This window comes from Somniosus microcephalus, unplaced genomic scaffold (assembly GCF_052327205.1).
Source record: "Somniosus microcephalus isolate GS21.2 unplaced genomic scaffold, FLI_Smic_1.0 unresolved_chr2, whole genome shotgun sequence".
Lineage (NCBI taxonomy): Eukaryota > Metazoa > Chordata > Chondrichthyes > Squaliformes > Somniosidae > Somniosus > Somniosus microcephalus.
The window spans coordinates 72,827,592-72,841,942 of record NW_028225180.1 but is presented as its reverse complement, the minus strand read 5'-3'; the positions used below and the strand labels follow the sequence as shown (position 1 = coordinate 72,841,942).

Below are 14,351 nucleotides of genomic sequence, written 5' to 3'. Positions count from 1 at the left end.
TCCTTCAATTCTGGCCCCTTGTTCACCCCCGATTTTAATCGCTCCACCATTGGCGGCTGTGCCTTCAGCAGTCAGGGCCCTAAGCTCTGGAATTCCCTCCCTAAACCTCTGTAGGGGGGCATCTATTACCTGGTTTATGGTAACGTACCTGGCCAGCAGCCTTTTTGCCTGCTACACTGTAAACCAATTTTAACAGCGGTTCCGAATCGCTACCTCACCTTTCAGTTCTGACTGGAGGACTTACAATTAATGATGTTAAAGCGGACAATTGGTTTGGATATGAGCAAAGTCAAAATTTATTAAACTAAAGAACCATTATCAAATATAAACTATACCACACGAACATAGTAAATGCAACAAAAGTATATAACAAGGGGGTACAGACGGCAAAAACGAGGGATACAATGACTACAATGTTATTTAAACAATCTTAATAATTCCCTTAAATTACCACCCCAAACTCCTTGCTAGGTTGTCTTGTTGAGGAGTCAGAACACGCCGCTCACCTGTGATCCAGCGAAGTAAAAAGAGGGCTGATAGCTTCTCAGTAGCTATCTTTATACCTGTGTGCTGCTGCCGTTCTGTCTGGAAAAATTCCCGCCTAAAGTTCCAGTACACAAACAAAAGGACTGTGATTGGTTGCTGAATTGCTTGTTTAAACATAGCCAGCCATAATCGGCCTTGGGTCAAGTGGGCAACTCCTGACTGTTAAGTCTGTGGGTTGTATTATAAATAATCACAGACTCCACTGTTAACAAAATAAAACACGTCTTTACTATTCAGAGGCTCGGGCGATTCTGCCCTAGTTAACGTATCACAACCCTTATATACTGGTGTGGTCACTATCGGTATTACAGTATACATGAGCCAATAGATAGTGCCACCCTAAAGTAGTGCTCTTAAAGGCGAACGGTTACATTCTATAGTTCCCTTAAAGGTAAACGGTTACATACACAACACTCCTCCCTTCCTAGCTTATTACTTACAGAATCCCGTTAAACATACAATCTTCAACTTTATATAAACAGTTTGCAGATATACTCTCGATGGAGTCAACGTCATATAACAATTTACAGATATACTCTCAATGGAGTCAACGTCATATAACAGTTTACAAACATACTCTCAGTGGAATCAGTTTACAGGTTCAGTCTCTGTGGGAACAGTTCATAAATTCAGTCTCTGGTATTAATTCGTTCCAGACAGCATCCTCCATAGCTTTTTTTTTTTTTTTTTAACAGCTTGTACTTTCGTCCTGTTGAACCAGCAGTGCGGACTTATACAACCCACTGGCTGTCTTGATAATGTCCCTGGATTTTTTTTTACAAATTTAGCACCTTTCGTAGTGTTCGGACTGAGGTAGTAGAAGTAATAATATTTTAAACAGTTATTATTTTCTGCTTCTTCTTTTTCTTTTCTGCCTTTTTGAAACTCTCCGAGCTCTTTTCCCGGCTGCCATCTGTAGCGCCACCAACTCTCTATGTTCCTTAGACCTTAAGTGCTTCCTCAGGATTTCAGCACTTTGGGAGTTCCCATCACAATTTGGGCAGACCACATCCTCATAACATTCGGTGTCACTCAACAGGTCAAAACCCTTCTTCAAGCAATCATATTCATCCTGCTCTTCCTCGGATGTCTGCCCTTCCTTCCCTCCTGGCCTCATTTGTGCGTTCAATCCTTTCCCTTCCTTCAGGGATTTCGTTATCAGGCTATTTAATCCTTCTACTGAAGTAGCTGTTTCCCCATTCTCCTGTTCCCCTGGACGTAATTCAGCGTACTCCTCCATTTCATCCATCATTTTCTCCAATGCTTTCATCTTCTCTTCCTCTTGTACTTTGGCTTCCAGTGCTTGGAGAAGTTGCGCCTCGATGCTCTCTAGCTCATGTTCAGGGCCCATTCCCAGTTGAAACTGTTCTTCAAGTCGGTCAACCTCGGTAATTGCCGCCTCATATTTGTCTTGTGCTTCCTTCCATATTTTTATGAGTTCTGCCATGTCTTTCACCTCTACATCCTCATCTATGTATGGAACTTCTACCGATGAGTCTGTCTTGGCCCTGAGCTCCTCAAGAATTTCCTGCAGCCTTTGGACTTCTTGCTCATGTTCAACCTTTAGTTGCTCATATACTTCCAACGAAACTAGCTTTTCGGAGGTTGCTGAGTTAACCCCCTCCAGAATTGTAGTCTGGGCCTGTTCATACTGTTTTTTCAACTTCTCGCACTCTGCTTGTAAGGAGTCGTAGAGAAGAACTGGAATAAAATCCTGGCTTCCTGAAGATTCCTCTTCATTTGTTTCTTTCGCAATTTCCTGTTGGAGTTCAGCCAAGGCTGCTATGCTATCTGCCTCTCGAAGTCTCACTGCCATCAACTCTTCTTTATTCTTGCAGTCCATCTCAGCCATTTCCCGTTTACTTTCATTTAACTGAGTGAGTAGTCCCTTATTTTGGCTTGAGAGATATTGCACCTTCTCATGTAGACCCTTGCACTCCTTCTCTGCTTGACATAGCTGATTACCGCTGATTTGGTTCTGCGTTTCAAGTTCCAACATCCTTTGCTTAGCTTCTTTCAGTTTCGCCCCTATAAGCTCCTCTTGCAACATGGCCACATTATTCTCATCAGGTAAAGAAGCGTTTCTCTTTTCCATGTCCAAGATTTGTTTCTGCATCTCCTTAAGAGCACCCTGTGATTCAACTTCTCTTAACTTTGCCTGCACTAGCTCCGTCTCTAATTGCAGAACAAAATCCTCAGTGCAGCGTGATTTGCCCTTCTGCTGTATCTCTAGATCATGCAAATATTCTAACCCCTGAACATCATCAGGGAGATGTGATCGGTAATTGGTCACGATGGCTCTATGGTCGCTCTCTGCTTGAGCCAGTAGGTTCTGTTGTCTTTCCAGACTCTCCCATTCGGTGTCATAGAACTTTTTCATTGTTTTCATCTCTTGTACGAGGCGGTAACTTAATTGTTCTAATTGTTGTTGTACTTTGAAATAGCGTTGAGTTCGAGCCCGGTGTTCCTCCGTAATGCATATGTCTGTAGCTTGAACAGACTCAGACTTCTCTGTCTTTATGCACGCCATCGATTTTCCAACCTTAGTCTGTGAGTTAATGTTAACCTTGTTTTTCATACATAAGCTGGACTTATCGTCTTCCGGCTCAGAGTCTGAGCTGCTTGTCTGCACCGAGTCCTCACTCGTCATTGCTTGTCGGTAGTGCCATTCCATGTCTATTTTCTTGATCCACTCCCGTCCTAGAAGTGGTGGTCCTCCCTCAGGTAGTACGTACAAATTCATTCTTGGGTGTACTTTACCCCTATCTCTCACCTTGACTCTTATTTTCCCCATGGGGTATACGCGATGCCCCGTGTATGTCTGTAATACGAACTTGGTATTTCTTAAGGGTATGTGAGAGAATAGTCGGTGGTAGTCCTTTTGGTTGATGACTGATACAGCTGATCCCGTGTCCAGCTCCATTCGTACTTGGACTCCAGCTATTTTTAGTGTGACCCAGATCGTCTGTAGATCAGTTACTTTACCCACATTGTGGATTCTCAGACTATCCAACTCCTGGCTGTTTGGGTCTGAGTCTGAATTTTGTTCGTCTGAACTCTTTTCAGCCACCTGATGCACCTTGTTGTACTTTTCTTGTGGTGGTGGCTTCCTTTGTTTGTTGGTCTTCTTTCTGGACCTGCATACCTTCGCGATGTGACCCAGTTTGCCACATTTCCTGCACTCTTGATTCTTAAACCAGCACTGATTCTGGTCGTGCGTTGTCTTTCCACAACGGTAGCATTTGGAAATGCTTGCAGTCATTTGGTCCACCCCGAGTGCCGCCGCCTTTAGCTGCATTTCCGCCGTTCCTTTCACTGCGGCTTCGTGCGATGAAGCTATGAGGACAGCCCTGTCCAGTGTGAGGTCGTTTTCCTCCAGGAGTCGCTTCTGCGTTCCTTCTTTGGCCAAGCCGCATACGAACTTGTCCCGCAGCGCCTCTGTCAAATTCCCTCCAAGCTGGCAGTATTTCGCTAGCTTACGCAGTTCGACTAAGTATTCCGCATTGCTTTCATCTTGCCTCTGGGTTCTGGCGTAAAATTTAAATCGTTCAGCCAGTATCAACGGTGTGGGGTTCAAGTGATCCTTCAGCACTGCTACGATCTCTTCGAAGGTCTGGTCCACTGGTTTAACTGGTGCTATTAGATGTTTCAAAAGCCCGTATGTTTTTGCTCCCATCGAATTTAACAAAGTTATTGCCTTGTCGTATATGGCTACGCAATATATTCCTATGCGTTCCCCATACGTGGCCCTGTCTTCTATTTCAGCATTAAAGTCATTAATATTTCCTCGCTTAGGCATCTTCTCTTTTCGAGTACAGTACAAGTATTACTTTACTTATTATTAATTTTCTTCTCTCTTCTTGAGAACACCACAAGTATTGCTGTACTTATACTTATTTTCCCTCTCTTCTTGAGAACACACCAGCCTTTCTGAAAAATCTTATTACTTTCCTGAAATTCTTAATAATTTCCAAGATGGCGGTTTCCCGCTTCTTCCTTCTTCTTCAGCGGTTTCCCCGCGAAAAATGGCGGCTTTCCCGCGCTTCTCGCTCTCCCCGCCCACTTCGATGGCGGTTTTCCCGCGCTTCTCGGCGCTCTCCGCCCACTTCAATGGCGGTTATCACCCGTTCCCCGACGCTGACTTTCAGCCCGAGTGCGGCCCTTATCAGCGGATGCGATCGATGGCCCGGCTGCGCCTCGCACTTGAAAGCGGCCCCCGGCCTCTGGCTCACCCGCTCGCGCGGCTCTTGCTCGCTCCCTCCCGGGCTCTGGCTTACCCGCTCGCGCGTTTCACCGCGGCTCTTATCAGGGATTGCGATCGCCCTGTCTTTGCAGCCAACGCTGCGGCTTACCCACGAGGTTATGGAGGCTTCAGGGTCCTAATGCCTGTCGCTTCCAGCCTGTCGGTTCCAGACTGGCGAGGATTGAAACCTCTCTTCAACGTCCTGTCTTCGGACGAAGCCGCCGTGGAACAACTGCCGCAGGGTTCGAATCCTGACTCGTCGCCAATGTTAAGTCTGTGGGTTGTATTATAAATAATCACAGACTCCACTGTTAACAAAATAAAACACGTCTTTACTATTCAGAGGCTCGGGCGATTCTGCCCTAGTTAACGTATCACAACCCTTATATACTGGTGTGGTCACTATCGGTATTACAGTATACATGAGCCAATAGATAGTGCCACCCTAAAGTAGTGCTCTTAAAGGCGAACGGTTACATTCTATAGTTCCCTTAAAGGTAAACGGTTACATACACAACACTGACCTCCCTGGTTTGATTGACAGGTCTTTCATTCTCCTGCCGTTCTGTCTGGCCAGCACACAAAAAGAGGACTGTGATTGGTTGCTGAATCATAGCCAGCCATAACAACCTGTCTCTGTGGCCTCGGGTCAAGTGGGCAACTCCTGACCTCCCTGGTTTCATTGACAGGTCTTTCACACAAACACATTACAAGCTGCTTAGCTGACTGTGATTGGTTGCTGAACACAGCCATAAATAACAACCTGTCTCTGTGGCCTCGGGTCAAGTGGGCAACTCCTGACCTCCCTGGTTTCATTGACAGGTCTTTCACACAAACACATTACAAGCTGTAAACCTCTGTGTTTGACCGGGCTCAAAAGCACAAGTTTTAATCAAGATATTCTTCTCAATGTGTGTGAATACTTCCACGAATTTCCTCGATTCCGTTGTAGTCCAGATCAGCCCAGCTCAGCAGTCTTTTGTGGTTCTGAGCATGTTTTAAAACATTGATCTGACCCAGAGGCAATTCAAAACACATAAATCTTCATCCACAATGTGGACCAATGTTTCTCTTGTTTTCAGGGGAATTTTGCGAAACTCCTACACCTCTCTGCCTTTAAGATGCTCCTTAAAACCTACCTCTTTGACCAAGCTTTTGTTCACCTGTCCTAATATTTCCTTATGTGGCTCAATGCCAAATGTTGTCTGTGATTACGCTCCTGTGAAACAGCTTGGGACATTTTACTAAATGCAAGTGGTTGTTGTGGGACGCCGCTTCTCCTTGCTGGAAAGTGCACGCCTGTGAGGACGGGGTCGCACTCAGCTCTGGCGTTCAACACGGTCGAATAGCCTGCCAACACTCGCTGGCCTGGTGAGTGGCTGAAGCACGAGGAAGTGTGTACCAGCAACACTCGGCATCTTCAGGAGCGGAGGGTAGAGAGCTGAGGGTGAGGGGTAGGGCCTCGGTGTCCTGTTTAGATCAATTTCATCATAGACATATTTCCAAATAAATGCACGACGTTGTAATATCTGCACACAATATGGAGGAAGATTTAGATTAGAAACACTGAATGGGAACGGGGCACATAGTGACGTCTGGCAGGTTTCGTTGCTGGTCGCCTCTGCTGTATTGTGACCGTGACTGGGCCATGATTAGGACTGGCCTGAGACTGGCGTCTTTCAGGTGAGACGTTAAAGCGAGTCCCCGTCTGCGCTCTCGGGTGGACGTAAAAGATCCCATGGCACTATTTCGAAGAAGAGCAGGGGCGTTATCCCCGGTGTCCTGACCAATATTTATCCTTCAACCAACATAACAAAACCAGGTAATCTGGTCATTACTGATGTGCCATCAATAACTCAAAGACAAGGAATTAAAGGATTCAACTGAAGGCCCCTCGAGCCTGCTCCGCCATTCAATAAGATCTTGGCTGATCTTCGACCTCAACTCCACTTTCCCGCCCGATCCCCATATCCCTTGATTCCCCTAGAGTCCGAAAATCTATCGATCTCAGCCTTGAATATACGCAAAGACTCAGCATGCACAGCGCCTCTGGGGCAGAGAATTCCAAAGATTCACCACCCTCTGAGTGAAGAAATTCCTCCTCACCTCAGTCCTAAATGGCCGACCCCTTATCCTGAGACTGTGCCCCCCAGGGAGGAGAGTAAAAGGGAATAATAATAGAATCCCCTGCAGATTGCAGGGAAATGTAACTGAAATGGTGCGAACATTTCCAGTCATTTACTGCAAGTACATTAATGGGTTGAGTCACTGCTCCTGAAATCCGCTGTGGGACAGAGCAGGTTGAACTGCATTAGACGAGCTCTTGACACTACAGCGTTGCTAATGCAATCCTTTACATATACTGTACAAGTATAGTAAAATTAATGTTGATACATTATTTTTTGGATGTAATCCAATGTTGTGAGTTCTGCGTAAAAGATTTGCAAAGGAAGTAATCATCTAGATTGCAAGAATCTGAACACATTTGCATTTCGGTGCCAGTTTTAAGACAGTGATGGTTTTACTGGCCCTCAGACACCCGCTCTCCCCATTCACACTCCCACCCGGTGCCCCGTCCCCCCTCAGACACCCGCTCTCCCCATTCACACTCCCACCCGGTGCCCCGTCCCCCTCAGACACCCGCTCTCCCCATTCACACTCCCACCCGGTGCCCCGTCCCCCTCAGACACCCGCTCTCCCCATTCACACTCCCACCCGGTGCCCCGTCCCCCTCAGACACCCGCTCTCCCCATTCACACTCCCACCCGGTGCCCCGTCCCCCTCAGACACTCACTCTCCCCATTCACACTCCCACCCGGTGCCCCGTCCCCCTCAGACACCCGCTCTCCCCATTCACACTCCCACCCGGTGCCCCGTCCCCCTCAGACACTCACTCTCCCCATTCACACTCCCACCCGGTGCCCCGTCCCCCTCAGACACCCGCTCTCCCCATTCACACTCCCACCCGGTGCCCCGTCCCCCTCAGACACCCGCTCTCCCCATTCACACTCCCACCCGGTGCCCCGTCCCCCTCAGACACCCGCTCTCCCCATTCACACTCCCACCCGGTGCCCCGTCCCCCCTCAGACACTCGCTCTCTCCATTCACATTCCCACCCGGTGCCCCGTCCCCCTCAGACACTCACTCTCCCCATTCACACTCCCACCCAGTGCCCCATCCCCCTCAGACACTCACTGTCCCCATTCACACTCCCACCCGGTGCCCCGTCCCCCCTCAGACACCCACTCTCCCCATTCACACTCCCACCCAGTGCCCCGTCCCCCTCAGACACCCGCTCTCCCCATTCACACTCCCACCCGGTGCCCCATCCCCCCTCAGACACCCGCTCTCCCCATTCACACTCCCACCCGGTGCCCCGTCCCACTCAGACACCCGCTCTCCCCATTCACACTCCCACCCGGTGCCCTTTCTCCCTCAGACACCCGCTCTCCCCATTCACACTCCCACCCGGTGCCCCGTCCCCCTCAGACACCCGCTCTCCTCATTCACACTCCCACCCGGTGCCCCGTCCCCCTCAGACACCCGCTCTCCCCATTCACACTCCCACCCGGTGCCCCGTCCCCCTCAGACACCCGCTCTCCCCATTCACACTCCCACCCGGTGCCCCGTCCCCCTCAGACACCCGCTCGCCCCATTCACACTCCCACCCGGTGCCCCGTCCCCCCTCAGACACCCGCTCGCCCCGTTCACACTCCCACCCAGTGCCCCGTCCCCCTCAGACACCCGCTCTCCCCATTCACACTCCCACCCGGTGCCCCGTCCCCGTCAGACACCCACTCTCCCCATTCACACTCCCACCCGGTGCCCCGTCCCCCCTCAGACACCCGCTCGCCCCGTTCACACTCCCACCCAGTGCCCCGTCCCCCTCAGACACCCGCTCTCCCCATTCACACTCCCACCCGGTGCCCCGTCCCCCTCAGACACCCCCTCTGCCCCATTCACGCCGCCCTCTCTGTCTATTTGTGTCACGAGCCACTATTCATTTCTCACTCTTGAACCAGTAGCAAACTAATAGTCATGGGAGGGGCATCGTCTGCGTTTGGCCTGCCGTTCTCCTCCCACCCCCAGCCTCGCCTTGAGAATCACGTCAAAGCGGGAGGGGTGCCCTGGGAGTCCAAACGCGGGCGAAGCCCCTCTCATCGTGGAGAGGCAGTCAGAGATACAGTAATTCTCAGGCTGCCGTGAGCCTCCTACGAGCTGGGCCCAGGCAAGCACAAACTGAGGCGGATGATACGTGGCCCTGCAGGGAAAGTCCTTAAAACAATGTCTTAATCTCACTGACTATCAAAGCTGACGATCTTTCTTTTTGCAGTGCTCTCTTTCCATTCCATATGATCTTTGGCACGAGGCGATCACAGTAGCAGCTGCCACCTGCACCCAGAATTGATAGTCTACAAGGGTAAAGTTGTGACCAGATCAGGGCTTAAACCCTCCATTTCAGAACTGAATATTTGCATTGTTTCTCCTGTCATATTTCACACATTTGAAAATATAGTAAGTATGATTTATGATTGTTAAATTGGAATGCCACTGGGCAGAGGTAATGTTCCACCAATCTCTGATACCTCAGCCATGTTTGATGTCGAAGGCTAGAGAGAGAGTGCTGACAGCCTATCTCACCATGGCCGCCTTACAGCTGAGTTCAAACTGGTCCTGCCCTTATCCAATTCCCCCACCTGTTCTTTCCAACCTGGGAGCAGGAGCCTGGCTGATTCCCCTCTCTCTCTGTGACCCAGGGCACTGGGAGCAGGAGCCTGGCTGATTCCCCTCTCTCTCTGTGACCCAGGGCGCTGGGAGCAGGAGCCTGGCTGATTCCCCTCTCTCTCTGTGACCCAGGGCGCTGGGAGCAGGAGCCTGGCTGATTCCCCTCTCTCTCTCTCTCTGTGACCCAGGGCGCTGGGAGCAGGAGCCTGGCTGATTCCCCTCTCTCTCTCTCTGACCCAGGGTGCTGGGAGCAGGAGCCTGGCTGATTCCCCTCTCTCTCTCTGTGACCCAGGGCACTGGGAGCAGGAGCCTGGCTGATTCCCCTCTCTCTCTCTGTGACCCAGGGCGCTGGGAGCAGGAGCCTGGCTGATTCCCCTCTCTCTCTCTCTGACCCAGGGCGCTGGGAGCAGGAGCCTGGCTGATTCCCCTCTCTCTCTCTGTGACCCAGGGCACTGGGAGCAGGAGCCTGGCTGATTCCTCTCTCTCTCTCTCTGTGACCCAGGGCGCTGGGAGCAGGAGCCTGGCTGATTCCCCCCTCTCTCTCTGTGACCCAGGGCGTTGGGAGCAGGAGCCTGGCTGATTCCCCTCTCTCTCTCTCTGACCCAGGGTGCTGGGAGCAGGAGCCTGGCTGATTCCCCTCTCTCTCTCTGTGACCCAGGGCACTGGGAGCAGGAGCCTGGCTGATTCCTCTCTCTCTCTCTGTGACCCAGGGCGCTGGGAGCAGGAGCCTGGCTGATTCCCCCCTCTCTCTGTGACCCAGGGCAGTGGGAGCAGGAGCCTGGCTGATTCCCCTCTCTCTCTCTCTGACCCAGGGTGCTGGGAGCAGGAGCCTGGCTGATTCCCCTCTCTCTCTCTCTGACCCAGGGTGCTGGGAGCAGGAGCCTGGCTGATTCCCCTCTCTCTCTCTCTGACCCAGGGCACTGGGAGCAGGAGCCTGGCTGATTCCCCTCTCTCTCTCTGTGACCCAGGGCACTGGGAGCAGGAGCCTGGCTGATTCCCCTCTCTCTCTCTGTGAGCCAGGGCGCTGGGAGCAGGAGACTGGCTGATTCCCCTCTCTCTCTCTCTGTGACCCAGGGCGCTGGGAGCAGGAGCCTGGCTGATTCCTCTCTCTCTCTCTGTGACCCAGGGCGCTGGGAGCAGGAGCCTGGCTGATTCCCCTCTCTCTCTCTGTGACCCAGGGCGCTGGGAGCAGGAGCCTGGCTGATTCCCCTCTCTCTCTGTGACCCAGGCACTGGGAGCAGGAGCCTGGCTGATTCCCCCCTCTCTCTCTGACCCAGGGCGCTGGGAGCAGGAGCCTGGCTGATTCCCCCCTCTCTCTCTGACCCAGGGCGTTGGGAGCAGGAGCCTGGCTGATTCCCCTCTCTCTCTCTGTGACCCAGGGCACTGGGAGCAGGAGCCTGGCTGATTCCCCTCTCTCTCTCTCTGACCCAGGGCACTGGGAGCAGGAGCCTGGCTGATTCCCCTCTCTCTCTCTGTGACCCAGGGCACTGGGAGCAGGAGCCTGGCTGATTCCCCTCTCTCTCTCTGTGAGCCAGGGCGCTGGGAGCAGGAGACTGGCTGATTCCCCTCTCTCTCTCTCTGTGACCCAGGGCGCTGGGAGCAGGAGCCTGGCTGATTCCTCTCTCTCTCTCTGTGACCCAGGGCGCTGGGAGCAGGAGCCTGGCTGATTCCCCTCTCTCTCTCTGTGACCCAGGGCGCTGGGAGCAGGAGCCTGGCTGATTCCCCTCTCTCTCTGTGACCCAGGCACTGGGAGCAGGAGCCTGGCTGATTCCCCCCTCTCTCTCTGACCCAGGGCGCTGGGAGCAGGAGCCTGGCTGATTCCCCCCTCTCTCTCTGACCCAGGGCGTTGGGAGCAGGAGCCTGGCTGATTCCCCTCTCTCTCTCTGTGACCCAGGGCACTGGGAGCAGGAGCCTGGCTGATTCCCCTCTCTCTCTCTCTGACCCAGGGCACTGGGAGCAGGAGCCTGGCTGATTCCCCTCTCCCTCTGTGACCTAGGCCATCTTTGACTGTAGACCCAGCGAACTTGACACAGCCCTCTCTGCCATCAGAGCCCCTGGGTCAGAGGGGTTCGAACCTGCGACCTCTCTGGTCTATGAGGTGCATTTATTATGTAACCACTGTTGTAATATTAAGTTCAAATTGTCCCAGGCAGAAGATGCTTGAATACATTATCCTCAGTATCAGTTATGTCAATGATTTTTAATATAGATCCTGTTAAAGTTACTCATTGCTGTGAATGCTAGGAATGTGTGCATTATTGTAAGTTGTGGTACCTTTCTGCAATGTTATCCAGTTTGCTATGCACGACTCAATAAAACAATTTTGAGGACCGTTGAATCTCAAAACTCCCTCCTGCCCCAACGCAGTCGTACATGGTGGAACCACTCTACACTCAGCCTGCTTATCCTTTGGCCTGACTGTGCATTGATTGAGTAGATTGGGCCTATGCTCTCTGGAGTTTAGAAGAATGAGAGGTGATCTTATTGAAACATGTAACATTCTGAGGGGGATTGACAGGGTAGATGCTGAGAGGCTGTTTCCCCCCGGCTGGAGTGTCTAGAACCAGGGGGGCACAGTCTCGGGATAAGGGGTCGGCCATTTAAGACTGAGATGAGGAGGAATTTCTTCACTCAGAGGATTGTGAATCTTTGGGCTGTGAATGCTGAGTCTTTGAGTATATTCAAGACCGAGATCGATAGATTTTTGGACTCTAACGGAATCAAGGGATATGGAGATCGGGCGGGAAAGTGGAGTTGAGGTCGAAGATCAGCCATGATCTTATTGAATGGCGGAGCAGGCTGGAGGGGCCCTATGGCCGACTCCTGCTCCAAATTCTTATGATCTTACGTTGTTATACAGTTCCAGTGCTGGAACTGACACTGTTGGCAGACCTCTGACAGGAATCCAGTCATAGAATCTTACAGCACACAGGGAGGCCATTCGGCCCATCGTGCCTGTGCAGGCTCTTTGAAAGAGCTCTCCAATTAGTCCCACTCCACTGTCGGAGGGTCAGTACTGAGGGAGTGCCTCACTGTCGGAAGGTCAGTACTGAGGGAGTGCTGCACTGTCGGAGGGGCAGTACTGAGGGAGTGCCTCACTGTCGGAGGGGCAGTACTGAGGGAGTGCCTCACTGCCGGAAGGTCAGTACTGAGGGAGTGCTGCACTGTCGGAGGGTCAGTACTGAGGGAGCGCCGCACTGTCGGAGGGGCAGTGCTGAGGGAGTGCCGCACTGTTGGAGGGGCAGTACTGAGGGAGCGCTGCACCGTCAGAGGGTCAGTGCTGAGGGAGCGCCGCACCATCGGAGGGGCAGTACTGAGGGAGCGCCGCACTGTCGGAGGGGCAGTACTGAGGAAGCGCTGCACTGTCGGAGGGGCAGTACTAAGGGAATGTCGCACTGTCGGAGGGGCAGTACTGAGGGAGCGCCACACTGTCGGAGGGTCAGTACTGAGGGAGTGCCGCACTGTTGGAGGGGCAGTACTGAGGGAGCGCTGCACCATCGGAGGGGCAGTACTGAGGGAGCGCCGCACTGTTGGAGGGGCAGTACTGAGGGAGCGCCGCACTGTCGGAGGGGCACTACTGAGGGAGCGCCACACTGTCGGAGGGGCAGTACTGAGGGAGCGCTGCACTGTCGGAGGGGCAGTACTGAGGGAGCGCGGCACTGTCGGAGGGGCAGTACTGAGGGAGTGCCGCACTGTCAGAGGGGCAGTGCTGAGGGAGTGCCGCACTGTCGGAGGGTCAGTACTGAGGGAGTGCTGCACTGTCGGAGGGTCAGTACTGAGGGAGCGCTGCACTGTCGGATGGGCAGTGCTGAGGGAGCGCTGCACTGTCGGAGGGTCAGTACTGAGGGAGTGCTGCACTGTCGGAAGGGCAGTACTGAGGGCGCGCCGCACTGTCGGAGGGGCAGTACTAAGGGACTGTCGGAGGGGCAGTACTGAGGGAGCGCCACACTGTCGGAGGGGCAGTACTGAGGGAGTGCCGCACTGTTGGAGGGTCAGTGCTGAGGGAGCGCCGCACCATCGGAGGGGCAGTACTGAGGGAGCGCCGCACTGTCGGAGGGGCAGTACTGAGGAAGCGCTGCACTGTCGGAGGGGCAGTACTAAGGGAATGTCGCACTGTCGGAAGGTCAGTACTGAGGGAGTGCTGCACTGTCGGAGGGGCAGTACTGAGGGAGTGCCTCACTGTCGGAGGGGCAGTACTGAGGGAGTGCCTCACTGCCGGAAGGTCAGTACTGAGGGAGTGCTGCACTGTCGGAGGGTCAGTACTGAGGGAGCGCTGCACTGTCGGAGGGTCAGTACTGAGGGAGCGCTGCACTGTCGGAGGGGCAGTACTAAGGGAATGTCGCACTGTCGGAGGGGCAGTACTGAGGGAGCGCCACACTGTCGGAGGGTCAGTACTGAGGGAGTGCCGCACTGTTGGAGGGGCAGTACTGAGGGAGCGCTGCACCATCGGAGGGGCAGTACTGAGGGAGCGCCGCACTGTTGGAGGGGCAGTACTGAGGGAGCGCTGCACTGTCGGAGGGGCACTACTGAGGGAGCGCCGCACTGTCGGAGGGTCAGTACTGAGGGAGTGCTGCACTGTCGGAGGGTCAGTACTGAGGGAGCGCTGCACTGTCGGATGGGCAGTGCTGAGGGAGCGCTGCACTGTCGGAGGGTCAGTACTGAGGGAGTGCTGCACTGTCGGAAGGGCAGTACTGAGGGCGCGCCGCACTGTCGGAGGGGCAGTACTAAGGGAATGTCGCACTGTCGGAGGGGCAGTACTGAGGGAGCGCCACACTGTCGGAGGGTCAGTGCTGAGGGAGTGCCGCACTGTTGGAGGGGCAGTACTGAGGGAGTACCG

At 53.2% G+C, this 14,351-nt stretch overlaps 1 protein-coding gene across 1 annotated transcript in view; it reads left to right on the top strand.

The window, feature by feature from the left end:
- majin (membrane anchored junction protein) overlaps window positions 1-11,846 on the top strand; it is a 73,253-nt gene extending 61,407 nt beyond the window's left edge. Inside the window, exon 10 of the mRNA XM_085976066.1 lies at window positions 9,123-11,846. Coding sequence (XP_085832192.1) covers window positions 9,123-9,171 — 49 coding nt within the window. The 3' untranslated portion in view covers window positions 9,172-11,846. The remainder of the gene's footprint in view (window positions 1-9,122) is intronic.
- The last annotated feature ends 2,505 nt before the right edge of the window (window positions 11,847-14,351 follow it).